Here is a 16441-nt window from a genome sequence, read left to right as displayed (position 1 = left end):
CTTGGTCTTAACATCCATAAAATAGATAAAATCCCCTCTGAATTCTGCAAAACTATATTGCTTCGCTTTCTCACATCTTCAACACTCTACAATAGCAAAATATAACAGCAGAAGCATGAACAATATTGTATTACTCTGATTCCTCTATTGTTTTTTCCCCTTTGCAGGAAAGCTTGGCTGACCAGCGTTGGAAGTCCTAGCTCACGCATTGACCGGACAAATTTTTCTAACGAAAAGGAAATCTCAAAACTTGAATTCTCTGGATTCACCACCAGATACTAAAAAAAAAACAAATCATAGAATTATCTTTATTTCTCACATTGCATCAAACTTTCTATGTCTCCCTAAAGCAAATTAGGAAAATGTGACAATGATCATATTTACATTCTGGCCAAATGTTTACCGGTATATGGTGTGTTAAGGCAAAGAAAAGTATCACTTGGTTAAACTTTTTTTTTCTTTACGGATACTTTATAAACCCCTGGTTAAGGTCACTTCTTCCAATCTGGGTATTATTAGGCATGTCATTTTGCTATCATGTGCATATTTACTTGGAAGTGACTCCTTCTGTATCCAACAGGTTTAGTCCATGTAATTATACTGTATAGAGAGCCTTCTCTGTGGCTGCTCCGACCCTCTGGAACGAACTCCCCATGGAGATTTGAACCCTTACCACCCTCCAGGCCTTCCGCATAGCCCTTAAAACCTGGCTGTTCCGACAGGCCTGGGCTAAAGAGCTGTTGCCCCCGTCTCAAATGGTATGACTGTCGTGTGTTTTAAATTATGCATTGTTATGTGTCGTTTTTTAATTTTTGTCTGTATCCCCCTTCCCTGGTTTGAGTTGTGAGCCGCCCTGAGTCCCCTTCGGGACAAAAGGGCAGCATATAAATATAATAAACAAACAAATAAACAAACAAATATATGCCTGCAGCTTTAAGGATCTGTCCCAAATGAAAGAGTGGAATGAATTTACATCTTAAAACTAATATATATGACTGCATTCAGTGAAATAATTTATTAAACCTTAAATATTTAATTCTGGACACTCTAAACCAAATGTTTTATAACAAATTAAAACAAGTTTTAAAACCTTATTTAGTTCTCTGGCCAATGAGTGTTCCTCTCCCAACAGTATTCAAATCAGAAGCTACCTGTCATCATTATTCCTAGATGGAAAATACCAAATTTATCACATTAAATTTTGGTGGTATTTTTGCACATGAGGTAACTGTGCTGAAATAAATTTTGAGTGTCATAAAACTAGTTTAACTCTTGTTTGGATGGAGCCACTTCCTCTTTGTTGCTCCACTCCTTGTTTCTTCTGTTTTCATCTTGGTACTACCCATACAATGGGAGGGGAGGGGTTCCATGACCTTGGCCTTCTTACTAATCTTTTATTCTATTTTTATTGACGTTCCTCTTTTTGCCTTACTGTTGTATTGAGGTAAAGCAAAATAGAAGAACAGATGGTCAGAGTAATCTGAAATCAAGAAACAGCTTCTCGCAGAGGTGTGAGCTCTGACAAGTGGCCGTTATACCAACCTCTGACATCTCCAGCTTAGGAAATACTTAAATGTGTCCAGTGAAAGGAAAATAACATCTGAGAAAATTATTTTTTTGAGCATATGTGATCCAAGCGAGAAGAGCTTTTCCGGGTTGCTTCTATGAGTTATTCTCAGTGTGCTAATGGAAAAAAAGATGGATATTTATTTCTCCAGAGATGAAAATTGAGCATTTTCCATGGCATTATATATGATCATTGACTCTAGGTTTGCTCCTTCAAATATCAAGGCAGGATAGAATAACAATGGATCGTCTATTTTCACTTGTGCCAACAATATTGGCAAACTGCAAATATGCAAAACTACTGACATTTATATGTATCATCTAAGCAGGCATTCCCAGGAAACTATTGATCTGAGTCATTAATAAAGCATGAATTCATTGCTAGTTCAAATGGGCACTTGAAAAGGCCTACCATGTTTATGAAAAAGAGTATTTTTTCCACAACTAGATTAATTTCCATTGGTTCTTTTATTCAAGTTCTTGCCTGCTTAGTAAGTTGTTATAATTCCAAACACACACGGCTTTTGTGATCATCTACAAACATCCTTTGTTAAACTCCTTAAGGACAACCCTTGTAAATCTGAAATACAAAATGGCAAAGATCAAGTGTAGGTCTTGTTCATTAGCCAGAATATCTTTCTGATGGGAACCAGTCTGTATTTTCTTTTCAGCCATAATGAATATGAACAATAATTCTAAAAAAAAAAAGGTTTTTTTACTCATTCTCTGTTGCTTAATATGTTAAGGAAATAAAAAGATAATGTAAGATTTGTACAGAATCCCATAGGTATCTCTGTGTTTCAAATGTTAGGTAAAATACATAGGAAAATTATTTTATGGATCTCAATTTTTTGCTTGTCATGTTTGTATATTTAAACCCATTCCTTATCTGAGCAAACTTTCAAAACCGATGAATCAGAAATTCTAGTAGAGCATCTCCCAGTTTAATATACTCCCATCCAGTATAACCAGAGTGAGCAATATGTGAAAAAATGTTCTCCTGATGCTAAAAGGTTTTCAGAAAATATGGTCAAGGGATCAGTGGAGTAAATATTTCTAGAGCCAAGGTGGCGCAGTGGTTAAATGCAGCACTGCAGGCTACTGCTAGATCAGCAGGTCAGCGGTTCAAATCTCACCGGCTCAGGGTTGACTCAGCCTTCCATCCTTCCGAGGTGGGTAAAATGAGGACCCAGATTGTTGGGGGCAATATGCTGACTCTGTAAACCGCTTAGAGAGGCCTGAAAGGCCTATGAAGCGGTATATAAGTCTACTGCTATTGCTAAAAAAAAATGGTGTGAAGTGCTAAAATTTCATGGAAGCTAATTTTCACAAAAATTAATGGGCAGTAATATAAGAAATTAATATATAATTCAGGAAAAAAGCAGGAGGCATAGAGCAACATCCAGAACAGCAATCGATCCATTCAGAACATCCATGCAAAAATGGATGAAAACTGTCAATGCCCTACATCTAGCAGACCAGGGCATAAGCCAAAACATTTTACCAAAGAAATAGTTCATAGTCATTAAAAGTGTATTCATTGGAGTGGTAAATGAGCTGGACACTAACTCAGTTTTATGAATGAGTTCATTCTTGTTTAATTGAATATAGGATGAATCTCTTAGAGAAGGAAGGTCAACTGCTTACTTGTTGGACTCTTGTGAATTGTGATAAAAAATCTGCCACAAAGAAACTAGACAATATAGGAGGTATTGTAGGTGTTTTCTTCAGGGATGGGTAACTCAGTCTTAAGGTTCTAAATGTCTATTGAATACAGCATTCAATAACATAATTTTTCCAAACAATATCTCAGAATCATTAGTAATAATTAAGTCCCAAGCTTTATTTGATAATGAAGATTAATTGGACCCTTTCAGTGTTAATTTGAGATTGGATGAAGAAACATAAATAACCTGAGTGGCATTGGTCAGTGACTTATACTGGGGATTAACTAAGGAGAATTCCCTTTTGTTTCTGTTGGATCTCTCAGCATCATTCAATTCTGTCAAGGCATGTCTCATTCAATGTTCCCTCTAAATTTTTTTCGGTGTTCAAAAGTAGTGTTTGAGTGACACATTTTCATGCCTGAGCACCTGAATTTTTTTTATCCATAATTGCCATCAGAGCAGATGTTGGGGAGGGGGGCAAGGAGGAAAAGGGTTCCCTCTGTCTCCCTCAGACCCCCAGGAAGGAAGGAAGGAAGGAAGGAAGGAAGGAAGGAAGGAAGGAAGGAAGGAAGGGAAGGGAGGGGGAGGACAAGGAAAGGAAATGGGAAAGAAGAAAAGGAAAGAAAAAAGGAAAGGAAATGGAAAAGAAGGAAAGGAAAAAGGAAAGGAGAAAGGAAAGGAAATGGGAAAGAAGAAAAGAAAAGATGAAGAAGGGAGGGAAAGGGAAGGGAAAAGAAAAAGGGAAAGGAAATAAGGAAAGGAAAAGAGAAGGGAAAGGAAATGGAAAAGAAGGAAAGGAAAAGGAAAGGAAATGGGAAAGAAGAAAAGGAAAAAGGAAAGGAAATGGAAAAGAAGGAAAGGAAAAAAAGGAAAGGAAAAGAGAAAGGAAAGGAAAAAAAGGAAGGGAAGATAGAAGAAGAACAGAAAGGGAAAGAAAGAGTGGAATGGATTGGTATTGCTCAAAAATCAAGTCTCAAGATCCCGTGGACCCCTTTGGCTCAGGCAGTCCAATTCCATGCTGGTTCCCTCTCTGCCCGAAGCAAAGGGATCGCAGAAAGACTGCCCAGTCCAGAACGGGGCTTCAGACAACGCAATGCCTGAAAAACCCTGGATATGCAGAGTAACGTAGGCTACAACCAGCAAATCACGTTTTCCCAGGAACCGATGAAGCCCCATAGGACCAATGGGAATTCTCCCTTCTGCAGGGGGATATTTTCAGTCACATTTAAAGAAACACTGCACTGCAGTTTGAAACTCGTGCGCGGTGTTTTCTTGCTATGTGCGCGGCCCTGCAGGCGCACAGCTTAGAGGGAACACTGGTCTCATTCCTCTTTTCACCTTTTTTTTAAAAAACTGTTTTATCTCTATTTTTAAAAAACATTTAATATACATATAAAAACAACTCTTTGTGTCTCTTTGATAGTAAACTGTAAGTATAACTGAAACACACCCTGAAACAATTTGCCCAAAACTATAATTTGGATTTCAATACACCAGTGTTTCTCAACCTTAGCTCCTTAGCTCCTTTAATATTTATGGACATTGATTCCTATGTCGGCTGAAGATTTCTGGGAGTTGAAGTCCACACATCTTAAAGTTATCAAGGTTAGGAAATAGTGCTAAACATAATAGAGAAAAATGATCGCTTGTAATTTATTAAAACATGCTAGATCAGGAGTGTCAAATTTGATTTCATTGAGGGCCGCATCAGGGTTGTGTTTGACCTTGGGGGGGATGGGACTTAGCCAGGGGACATGGCCAGCTCAACATTCATTTTCAATAATTACCCTATACTTAACTATTGTATTGATTGCATACAGCATTGCAATTCTGATTAGAGGAAATTATGCAGTTTTACCTATACAAGCTTTTTTACAGCTTTATATGACTGACAATAACATTGAATATTATTTCAATATTACTTTGGCCCATGGGTATTGAGTTTGACACCCCTGTGCTAGATTTAGAGGGGATGGGGACAGGGAGAGAAAGGAAGCCACTATTCAACTATGAGGCCTACCAGGTATCAGCTACAGCCTCATTTCTGCCCAGCTTCTTTACATGATTGATCTCCACTACTGAAAGCAACTTCAAAGTGGTTGCTTCAGGCAATGGACTGACTCAACCCATCCAGGCTAGTTGTAGATGCATCTGTTATATGTTGAAAACGTTGCTTTGATGCCAAGTTAAAATCTTAAATAAAATATAAATGATAAAATGAACAAACACATAAAAAACTTTAAGCACGTGCTAGAATTTATTATTTATTTGTATCTCACCTTTATTTTAGAAATAACTCAAGCTGGTAAATATACCCAACACACCTTTAAATGCAGAAATGAATGTCTTCATTTAAAATGCTGCCAAATGAATTAGCATTCATTTTAATTTTGCTTTTAATATTTTTTTTCCAAATTATTAAACTTTCAGTACAGTGGTAGGTTAAAGGAAGACTTCTAAAAAAGTGAAAACAGAAGTAGCCAATTATGCAGTTAAATTTAGAAAAATAACATTTGTCATCACAATTTTCAGCTACTGCTAAAAGCATAAAATTAAACTCCAGCTATATTTCTTTTGGCAAAGATTCCACAGCAGTGACACCTTCCTTGTAAAATCCCATCAATCAGCCCTTTCTCTCTTGAAAAACTGTGACATCCAGGTGAAGGTATTAAATAGTTAGATACCTGCGGGTGGGGGGAGTAGGAAATAATATTCAACATTATTGTCAGTCATATAAAGCTTCATTGGAAAAAAGCTTGTATAGATAAAGCTGCATGATTTCCTTTAGTCAGAATTGCAATGCTGAATGCAATCAATACAATAGTAAGTATAGGGTAATTATTGAAATATTGAAACACTATAATGCTTCAAGATTTATAACAATATAATAGAAAGGGAAAAGAGGCCAAGGCTTCAATTGTATGGCTACAGTCGCCATCTTGACTTTTTAAACTACCTGATGCCTTTATTATGGAGCTCTTGCCTATAGTTTTAAAATCACTCAGCTGTACTGACAATGTAGAAATAGTGTAATAAGATTAATTCTTGTTCTAGAATATTATGGACAATTGTTTAACCTCCTATTGTGCTTTGGTTTGTAATACAGGTGAACAAGCTTTATTGTGTTGGCTATAATTAAACATTCATTTATCTAATGCTGCCAAATGCATTAGCAACCATTAAAGGCAAAACTTTTACATGACAGACATGTCCTAATGTATTTAATGTGCTTTAGAATAAATAACCCAACTGAATAATTCCACCAGGATTCAATGGCTTCAGCAGTCTACCTCCAGCATTGCCTAGCCACAATGGGTAAACCATGTATAGAGTCAACAGCTTTCCATTACTTAAGCATATGCTTCCAAAGAAGAAAGCCACATTGTGATCATGGGTAATAACTGAATATTGATGGAATTAACCTACACAAGTCAACCCAACCTCCATCAACCTGGTGTTTTGCAGAATTACTATTTGCAGATTACTTAGCTAGAAAATTCTGCAATCTGTTAGAGAATCTGCAATCTGTTTCACATATCTGGAAAACATGATAGAAAAATAAACTAGTTTAACCTTCTAAAAGCTTGTAGCCATAGCTTCTATCCTTTTCCTTGGGTACTCTGAATTTTGAAATCTAGTACCCATTGTTAAAATTTTAAAATCTAGCACCCATCAATTCTAGTATTTTAAGAAATGGAGGGAACAGTCAATCTACTAATTTTGTTGGACTGCAGCAGAATAGCTTGCCTGGATCTTAACGAATTCAGCTTTGGATAGTGAGAACAAATGTATGTATTCTCACATTGATTATATCATCTAGATTCTAGATCAAGAGTGTCAAACTCATGACCCATGGGCCAGATGTGTCACGTGCTGGCTCCGCCCCCACCCATTTAGCGAAGGAGGGGAAAGTCCTGATGCATCACGTGAAGAGGCAATGACGATGCCAATTTGACACCACTGTTGTAGATGATGCATTTAAGTATTAACAAAGATGTAATGAGACTTCTGCTTAACTCTGATAAATACGGCAGAGCATCCTATTCTCTTTGCAATTTTGTCTATTATGAGAGCTCATAGCACCCCTGTCATCTTTTTGTCAACAAACCTGATAACTAAACTAGAATTTAGCTCTCCAGCCTCCACTTGCTGCCCCTGGATTATCTAGGTGGTTTAAACCTTATACCCAGTGTTATTTGCAAATTTCTTAACAACAAACCATTACACATTACCCTTTTGGGGAATTAAACCCAAGGAAATTTAAAGCTTTATCTTAAAATTTAATAAATGTATATTATATAGATACAATGGACTGCAGCTTATGGACACAGGCCACATTCGGTGACCATTCCAACTTTTTAATGATCCCTGTGAAATGTGAAAAATGTTTCTAAGAGAACTGGTTTATTTTACACTCTTAAGATAACCATTTTATTCTTCTCAATTACAATTACAGTGAACTGGACTTATTATTTTTAAAAAGGGATGTTTATAATCATTTTCATAAAATGGCTGCCATGAGAGACATTACCAGTCACAAAATACCCATTTAGCATAAATAAAGCATTATTATCTAAAAAATGTTTATGCCACTCAATCCTATATGGTTTGGACAATATGGGTTTGCAAGGCATTCAGAAGTAGTATGTCAACTCTGAAGCGAACCTGGTTGAAGCCATCTTTTGCTGCCTCATAGTTACCACAAACTCTGAAAGGGGAAGGGAGGGGGAGTAGATAGAGTGACTAACAGTCAAAACAAAGAGTTTACTTGTGGGAACCAAGGTCATTCCAATAGGTCTCTTTCAATCCCAATTGAAAGAGAAGAGGAGCGACCAAGCAGCCAGCCAGCTACTTCCATTAGACAATGTGACCCGTGACATCTGGGGAGGGAAATATTTGCTCTTTTAATTAGGATAAAACCACAGAAACTTTTAGAGTTAGTTTTCACTGGCTGTGTCAATATGATGTACCCAATAAATATGTTCTTTGAGGAATCTACCTGCCTTGGAGTTCTGCTTTTGGGGGATGCATTACTTGGAACACTGATATAGTGCTTTGCCAGATGTGAGCATAAAAGCGAAAGATATAGCTGTTTTGAAAGTTTAAAAAGGGAGTCTCATTGGTACTTCTGCAGAGGGCAAAGCACCCCTTGCTAAGCATTTGCCCAACCACACTTGGCAGTTTCTAGGGATAAACATTATAACTCCACAACCAGCAGCACAGAAAAACTCTAAAAGTTGATGCACACTATTTCCTCAGGTTTCTTGGGATGTTCTTTACACTGCACCTTACCTATCTTTTATTTTTTCTGAGCTGCTGAGCACATTTACGAAGCATGCATTAGGCTGCAGCCATCCACTCACACCCACACCTTGCATTTCATTTCATAAGAAGGCATCTCACATCACCATTAACCCAAGGTTCACACAATAATAAAATCCAATGGTTTATATTTTGAAATAAAGAAATGGATTCTGAAAACTCTACATTTCATAAACAAATAAGCATATGTTCTCTAAAGGTAAAGGTACAGGTAAAAGTTTCTGTCATTTCTGACTCTAGAGGGCCGTGTTCATCTCCATTTCTTAGCCAAGGAGCCAACATCATCCAAAGAGAGCTCCTGTGATCATGTGGCCCCCATGACTATATGCCGAGGAGCACAGAACGCTGTTATGTTCCACCAAAGGGATACCTATTTGTTGTGACCCAGCAGGAGCCGTTGGAGCTGCCACCAGACTCCGACAGTGAGAGGCACTATGAGTCGGCTCTGGAGGATGTGGAGGACCCTGGACAGGGTTCCGACTCCGAGCAGGGCACAGAGAGACTGGTTGGCCACCAGGTGGCGCCTGAGCCTTGGACCAGTGGTGAGAAGACAAGAGAGAGTGATCCAGAAGCCAGCAATGAGTTGTTCCTGGATGCACGCCATCGAAGAGCTACTTGGCATCAGGAGCAATTACGCAATTACAGGAGGTAATTGCGCTCAGCTGATGATCATTAGGCTCCTCTCCAGACTATAAAAAAGACTGCTTGTGATACGCCCTTCTTGCAGAAGTCAATGCATTGACTAAAGAGAACATAACTAACTTGGCAGGGTGGATTGCTGCCAAGGTCCTTATCTGTTTGTTTGCTTGGCTTTCAGCCACCGAGATTCTAGTCTTGTTATTAAAGGGCATTCTAATTAAGCTTGTTTCGGCTTTCGTTACTGGACGGAGGAGAGGGTCAGAACACCTATTTATTTAATTGCACTTGCATGCTTTCAAATTGCTAGGTGCATAGGAAATATGTTCCCTATTTTCATAGATTTTTATAAAATAGAGAATATATTTTATATTTTCTACTTTTCCACTATTTTGTTGTTTGTGCTAATCATAGAAGTGTGCCTATGTGCTACTAGCTCCTGACATTCAGGAATCCTATTCAAGGCTGAAACCATATAGACTGGATATTTCAAGCCTAGAATCACATGAAATTCAAGACACCATGGCCCATTGTAGTATATTTATTGTATATATTGTACCTTTCCTGGAGAAATGTCAGAAGACACACTTCATTTTTGATGTGGCTCCATTAATGCAGTTTAAAAAACCTTGTGTTTTTATGACACCAATTTCTCACCCCTGTACAAAATTTGGCTGTTTCAAGTAGCCAACTTGGATAGTTATATGTAGCAGACATATAATATTTTCCGAATGAAAAAGCCATGATTCTAATTGAAGGCCAGCAGAGCACTTAAAACCACTCCCAGGTAGCTGTTCCCACACACAAATTTAGCTGTTATGTGTACCGTTATAAATATATAAATAGAACTCAGAGTAGGAAAAAAAAGTGCTATATTTGATCATTTTGAAAGAGGTAAAATTTTACATAGTGTTAAAATAGGTTAAGTACTCACCAATTCCTCATCACTATTCCCCAAAAATTGCATTCCTATAATTCTGCTTTATATTTAAAAGAAAGAATAAAAGTGAGGGTTTCATGACATTAGTATTTCTATAAAATACACCTTTTAATAACAATGTTTTTTATAATAAATGATAATTTATCAGAAAACGTGAAAACAATTAGATTAGATGTTCTCTATTAAATCTATTTATCCTAAGTCACAAATTAGTTTACAAAAACAACATAAAATAGGTTTGTAAAGGCCTAAAGACATTCATCAGTCTTTCAAAACACCAGCCTTCCTGTCTGTCTTTCTCATCCCATTTCAACATGTGCCTGGAATTGATCGGGGCTATTTTTACTATTTACAGATCTATTTAGACATCAAGTGATAGTGTCCAGCAATGCCTATGGCTGTAAATCTAGGACTTACAGATAACGTCAGCCAGTGAAAGTTGTTTTTAATCCAATAGCTGATCACAGACAATTATTAGCTACTCAATGCTTTTTTTCTTCTAATTTCAAATTTGTCAATAACTACGTCCTCATTCTATTCATAACCCCCAGGCTCCTCTGGATTTGTGCCCAAACAAACAACTGATTTTTTTTTACAGAAGAAATAGAAATATATTAGCATTCCTCTTCTTCTATTTGCCTATACACATGTCCATGAACATTTGTCCATTGTTATACAACATCCCACTGGTAATTTGGGATCAGGTGTGTGAAAGGAGGTTGATAATTTAAAAATATGCAAACTATACTGAAAATCCTAATTAATTAATTAGTTATCTGTTACATTTATTACTTGTCTTTCTTCTAGCAGCTTCAGATGGTATATATATCATTTCTCCTCTAATTTTTGCCCACAATATCATGGAGAATTCTGGTTAGGAGGCAGCCCAAAAATAATCAAATGAGCTTCCATTGTTTTGGTAGATTTCTACTTTGGGTCCTGTTAGTCCTACTCTGTGACTTAGCATCAGGAATAACTGAAGAACAGGAGGAAGAATTGCAAACAAGATAATGGTCAGATAAAAGAAACTTGAGTCCAAAACAGAAATGTAATTTGAGAAAATGTCTCTGACTTGAGCCTCCCTAGGAGAGACACATTCAGATTTTCAGGATTCCGTGCCTGTGACCCAGTGGTGAGATCCTGCCAGTTTAACAACTGGTGATCGCATGCTTCACACGTGCAAGTTTTAACAAAACTTACCTTCTACATTATTTCTGGGGAGCAACACAGCTGAGGCGTGGCAATCCACTCTGCTGCGCACATCATCTGAGAGGATATAGGTAAGTAAAGTGCAGGGGTGTGCGGTCCCACCTGATCATCAGAGAGAACCAGTTCACTCCCCAGCTGATCATCGGAGCTACCAGTTCACCCGAGCTGGTCCAAACTGGTTGAATCCCACCCCTGCTGTCATCCTATAATAAAAGTAGTATTAACATTCATAGTTTTGGTTTTTCTACCACAAAGGACTGCGAATCTTAGACTGCCAGCTATTTCTAAATAGGCAAGGATCCTGTTCCAGGCTAAGGACACACAAATAGATAAATGTATGGTTTTGTTCTTTTTAGAGGGCTTGCAAACACAAAAACAATATAGAGGTAGGTTTTCCCAAAACTTCAGCAAGTTTGGCTTACAAGTGTTCCAAATCAACATGGCACATAGGAGGAATGTTAGATGATGGCCAAGGGTCAAGCCTATGGTAGATTTATCAGCCAATCCAGATTCCAAGTCAGGGTTGCAAGGTTTACAAGTTAAGGCACATGGAGTGGGAATTAACGGGTGGTTTCTTGTCAACAGTGAGCTTGTGCTTGGGGCTCCATTTTAATAGAAATGGCCTTGCTGTAGTTCATTTAGCAGAGCAAGATTCCTTCTGCACAAGCAATCTCACAGAGCCCTTTGTTCTACTCTCTTTGCTGTTGAGCTCTTGCATTGGGAGGGAGGAGGCAGTAATTCTATGCCCTCATCTTCAGAGGGCAAAGGGAACTGTGGCTGCTGCTTGCTGTTTTGCCCTACCTCCTTTGGCTGCTCAGATGGTGTTGGTGCTGGTGCTGGTGCTTATAGCAACAGCAATAGCACTTAGACTTATATACCTCTTCACAGTGCTTTGTACTCTGTTCAGTGAGGTGGGAGCAGCACTGGTATGAGAATATATTACAACTGAACATCAGGGGAGGGGAAGTCGACCCAACTCAGTGCCAGGATTATATTGTTTGGCTGGAGAGTCTCTTAACAGTTGCTGCTAGCTGGCTGGGGAATTCTGGGGGCTGAAGTCCACACATCCTAAAGGTGCAAAGTTTGGAAAGCACTAAGATGGATCTTTAAGCACTGGCTGAAATTCTCAATAACAGTTATCAGTCTAACTGTCTTGTTTTGATTAGTTGAAAATTAAGTGTGGCCCCATTTATTTGTTTAAAAAAATTGTATAGCCACTTATCTTAAACCAAACTATGGCTGGCTTACAAACCACACATACATAATAAAAACAATAAACCCAGTTACAAAAAAAAAGAACACAGAAAAACTTGGCACTTCAGTTTTCCTTTTCTGATGCAATCTACACATTCTTTCTAACTTCACCCCATGTAGAGAGCATTGCAGCAATCAGGTTACAATAATGAGCAATTGACCATGTTTAGAACTGCCCTACATTTGCATGAATGGTGCAATATTGTTTGAACATTGGACAATGAGTTTTCTATTGCTCCATAATGTAAAATAAATCATAATTATGTTGAGATCAGAGAACGTGTAGAAATAAAAGCATAATTAAGTCTAAACAAAATGAACCAAGATACTGAGATTTCTTTTTATTCAAGTCTGGCAAAGATTTATGAGGCTTTATTTTAAGTCTGATGTCACTGGCCATTTATAGCTCAGCCAAGTACTCTGGCAATCTTTGCCCTGCTTCAGTAGTCTTCTAACATCTAAAGGAGGAACCAAATTCATTTTAAGGTAGCTCAGAGAGAAAATGCATTCATATTTATTTTTATCATTCTTCTGATTACAAAGCTACTTATAGCTGGGGTTGTGACAAATACATATAATTACCTCCATATCTCAATTATATATTAATAGTGCCTTCTCAGTGGATTTCCTCAGTACACAGATCACTGGGTATATGATAAATATGTTCCCTACCAGCATAACACTAAAGGAGATCCTATAAACAGGCATGCAGAAAGGAGAGAAAGATTACCTAGACAAGAAAAAATAGCAACTATGTTCTAGGGCAGTGGGTCTCAACCTTCTTAATGCTGCGACCCTTTAATACAGTTCCTCATGTTGTGGTGACCCCCAACCATAAAATTATTATATGTTTTCCGTATTTTTTCAAAAATATGTTTTCCTATGGTCGTAGGCGACCCCTGTGAAAGGATCATTCGACCCCCAAAGGAGTCCCGACCCACAGGTTGAGAAGCACTGTTCTAGGGCAATGATGGTGAAACATTTTGGCACTGAGTGCCCAAACCGGAATGCGTGTGCATGCCGGAGTGCCGGCAACCTGAACACTAGCTGGCCGGTGTGCGCATGTGTGAGGCCGGAGGGGGAACATGCCCCACACATCCCAGACATCCTTACCTAATGGCCACTCCAGCAATCCTAGCCACCACGTCACTTCTGTCACACTAATGGCTGCCGCAAAAGCCATTAGCAAAAGCCCAACAGGGAGGCGTGAGGTGACTGTGTTCACTGCCTCCTGCACCTCAAAAATAATAAGACCTTCCTGAAAATAAGGCCAAGTGCTTCTTTCGGGGGTCAAAAGAAAATAAGACCCTGTCTTATTTTGGGGGGAACATGGTATGGAACTCAAAAAGCAAGGACAAATTCCAAACTGGAATTTGGACCAGTGTCCTATCCAATTCTTATGATTTTATAAATCAGTGAACTAAGGCAGACTTGTTTGTTTATGAATTTGCAGATAAAGTGTGTATCTCATCTTTTCTAACATCAGTACTGTTGACAAACTGTTGAAAACAATCTAAACCAAACATTGTCATAAAACCCAAAAGCAGACTTATCAATACAATAAAACAAATATTTATGAAAAAAGTAAACCTTTTATCTGTGATAGAACACATACTTGCCTGCAAAGGTCTCAATTGTCATGGTGAGTCTGGGAAAATCCCACCCCAAAACACAGGAAACCATTGCTAGTTGATACAGAAACTATGCTGAGTCAAATTGGTTGGTTAGTTTATACTCAGCATTCTCCTCTTCGTGAACAGACAAGATGCTTCCTAAGCCATGACCTGCAAAAGCACATCACTGAGAAGTTCCCAGTCTCCTGCACTGGTGGGCAATTTAAGATATTGAGAGTATGTTGGGCAGATGCCCCTAATAGTACAGAGAACTAAGTCCACTATTTGCAGTATGGAGAATAAACAGCAAAGCACAGAATTACTCAAATATTATCTGCCACTCAGGGCACTCCTTGCAAGCTTGGTCAAGGTGTGAACCAAGGTAAGCAAGGTCAAGCATAGTTAGTATTTAGTTAGATGAGATTCCTTGAAGGGCTGTAGGGTAAACTGGAAAGTTTTAAAAAATCTGATTTGATGGAATTTTAAGGTTTAAAGTTTATTAAAACATACAATCCTATACCAAACACCAAACACATTTTTAAAATGGTAGAAAGCAATAGGAAGCAACTTCTGCACTGCTGGAGAAAAAAAAAAAACCTTCAGGAATCTGTTCACCAGTGACATGCGGTGAGGTTTATGGCTGGTGAGGCAGTCTTCTCCCCCGACATCCCACTGTCTAAAGCTCTTTCTTTCTTTCGCCTGCCTGAGCTCTGACAGGTGGGTGAAAGAAAGCGGTAGCCCACCAGCACAGGCCAGCGAAAGTCACTTCCTTTCACCTGCCTCTGTGTCCATGGCAGCCACGGACACAGACGGGCGAAAGAAAGTCTCTTCCACCGGTCTGTGCTGGCAGGCTACCGCTTTCTTTTGCCCGCCTCTGTGTCTGTGGCAGCCTGCCAGCACTGCTGACGGGCTGCTGTGGTCACAGGCGGGCGAAAGAAAGTGACTTTCGCCCGCCTTAGCTGGCAGGCTGCCCTCCCTGCCTCTCCTACCCCCTTCCCTCTCTTCACTCATCTCAAACAAACACACACACACAGACACACACATAAAGTTACACCAGGAGGATTAAGTTTGAATTCCTCCCCTTCCCTCCGACCCACACGTACATGTATCTTTTCTTTTCCAGCTGTTTCACAGAGGATTTCAACTCTGCTCTTGCCTGCCATCATGAAAATGTAAAAATGTAAAAGGAAAAAAGCAAGAGCTGAGGTCAGGCTGGGCTCGTTGCTGCCAGAGTCGCCATGGATGACTCTGCTTAACTGTTAAAAATGCCTCTAAAAAATGCCCTCTACAGGAGGAGGCAAGAGAACCACGTGCCTCATCTACATCAGGATTTTTTCAGCTTTTAACCCTTGCTTAACTCTGCTCGAGTGATCATAAAGTCAGACTAGATGAGCACGTGGTTCTCCTGCCTCCTCCTGTAGAGGGCGTTTGAGGCTTTTTTAAACAGTTAAGCACTAAGCAGAGTCATCCACTGTGACTCTGGCAGCAACTATCTCTGCCTTTTTCCTTTTACATTTTTTTTCTTTTCATGATGACAGTGGTGAGGCTCTGCCTCCCCTGCCTCCCCTGACTGCACGTCCCTGCTGTTCACAGAGTTACTAGGAGTTAAACAAAAAAACATTTTTACACACAGCCAAATAAAACGCTAAGGTACAACCACCCATTATTTTATTTTTATTGGGCCCATTTGAGAACAAGAGAAATTCTGGAACTTAGAGAGGTTGGAGGCAGGCATTTTGTCTCAAAGCATGTCAGCTTATTTTATTTTTTTTCCTAATTCAAAAGTTTATCTTTTAAATGTAAAAAATGCAGAACAGGCTTCAGAGGCATGCGGGGAGATTAAGGCCGCTGAAGTGTCTTACTGGGGCCAGAAAGATATAGCAATTATATCTATTAAAAAGTGGTTTTTTTGTGTGTGTGGTGTGTGTGTGTGTGTGTGTGTGTGTGTGATTGTTGTAGGAAAACCACGGTGAATATTATTTTACTCCTAACAATATGTGCCACTGTGCTGTCTGTTACACTGCAGTTCTGTCTTGAGCTGTTCAGAAATTAGTCTCATAAAGTTTAATGTTGAATAGGGGAACTGACCCTCAAAGCAGTTGGGTATTCCTTTTCTCCTTCAACCACCTGGCACTATTCAAACTTGGCCAAGGTAGGTTGTCAGTTGCTTAGACTCCGCCCTTCACATTCTATCTCTGCCTCCCATTGGGCCTTGGTCACTAAGCAACCACTCA

General features: G+C 39.0%; 1 protein-coding gene across 1 annotated transcript in view; it reads left to right on the top strand.

The window, feature by feature from the left end:
* Positions 1-2398, top strand: part of ACYP2 (acylphosphatase 2) — a 48803-nt gene extending 46405 nt beyond the window's left edge. Inside the window, exon 4 of the mRNA XM_087717526.1 lies at positions 168-2398. Within this exon, the coding sequence (XP_087573652.1) occupies positions 168-282 (115 nt within the window). The 3' untranslated portion in view covers positions 283-2398. The remainder of the gene's footprint in view (positions 1-167) is intronic.
* The last annotated feature ends 14043 nt before the right edge of the window (positions 2399-16441 follow it).

The sequence above is a fragment of the Thamnophis sirtalis genome, unplaced genomic scaffold, assembly GCF_051295495.1.
Source record: "Thamnophis sirtalis isolate CommonGarterSnake01/CBP01778 unplaced genomic scaffold, rThaSir2_p1.2 scaffold_6, whole genome shotgun sequence".
NCBI lineage: Eukaryota > Metazoa > Chordata > Lepidosauria > Squamata > Natricidae > Thamnophis > Thamnophis sirtalis.
This window is presented reverse-complemented; position numbering and strand designations above follow the sequence as displayed.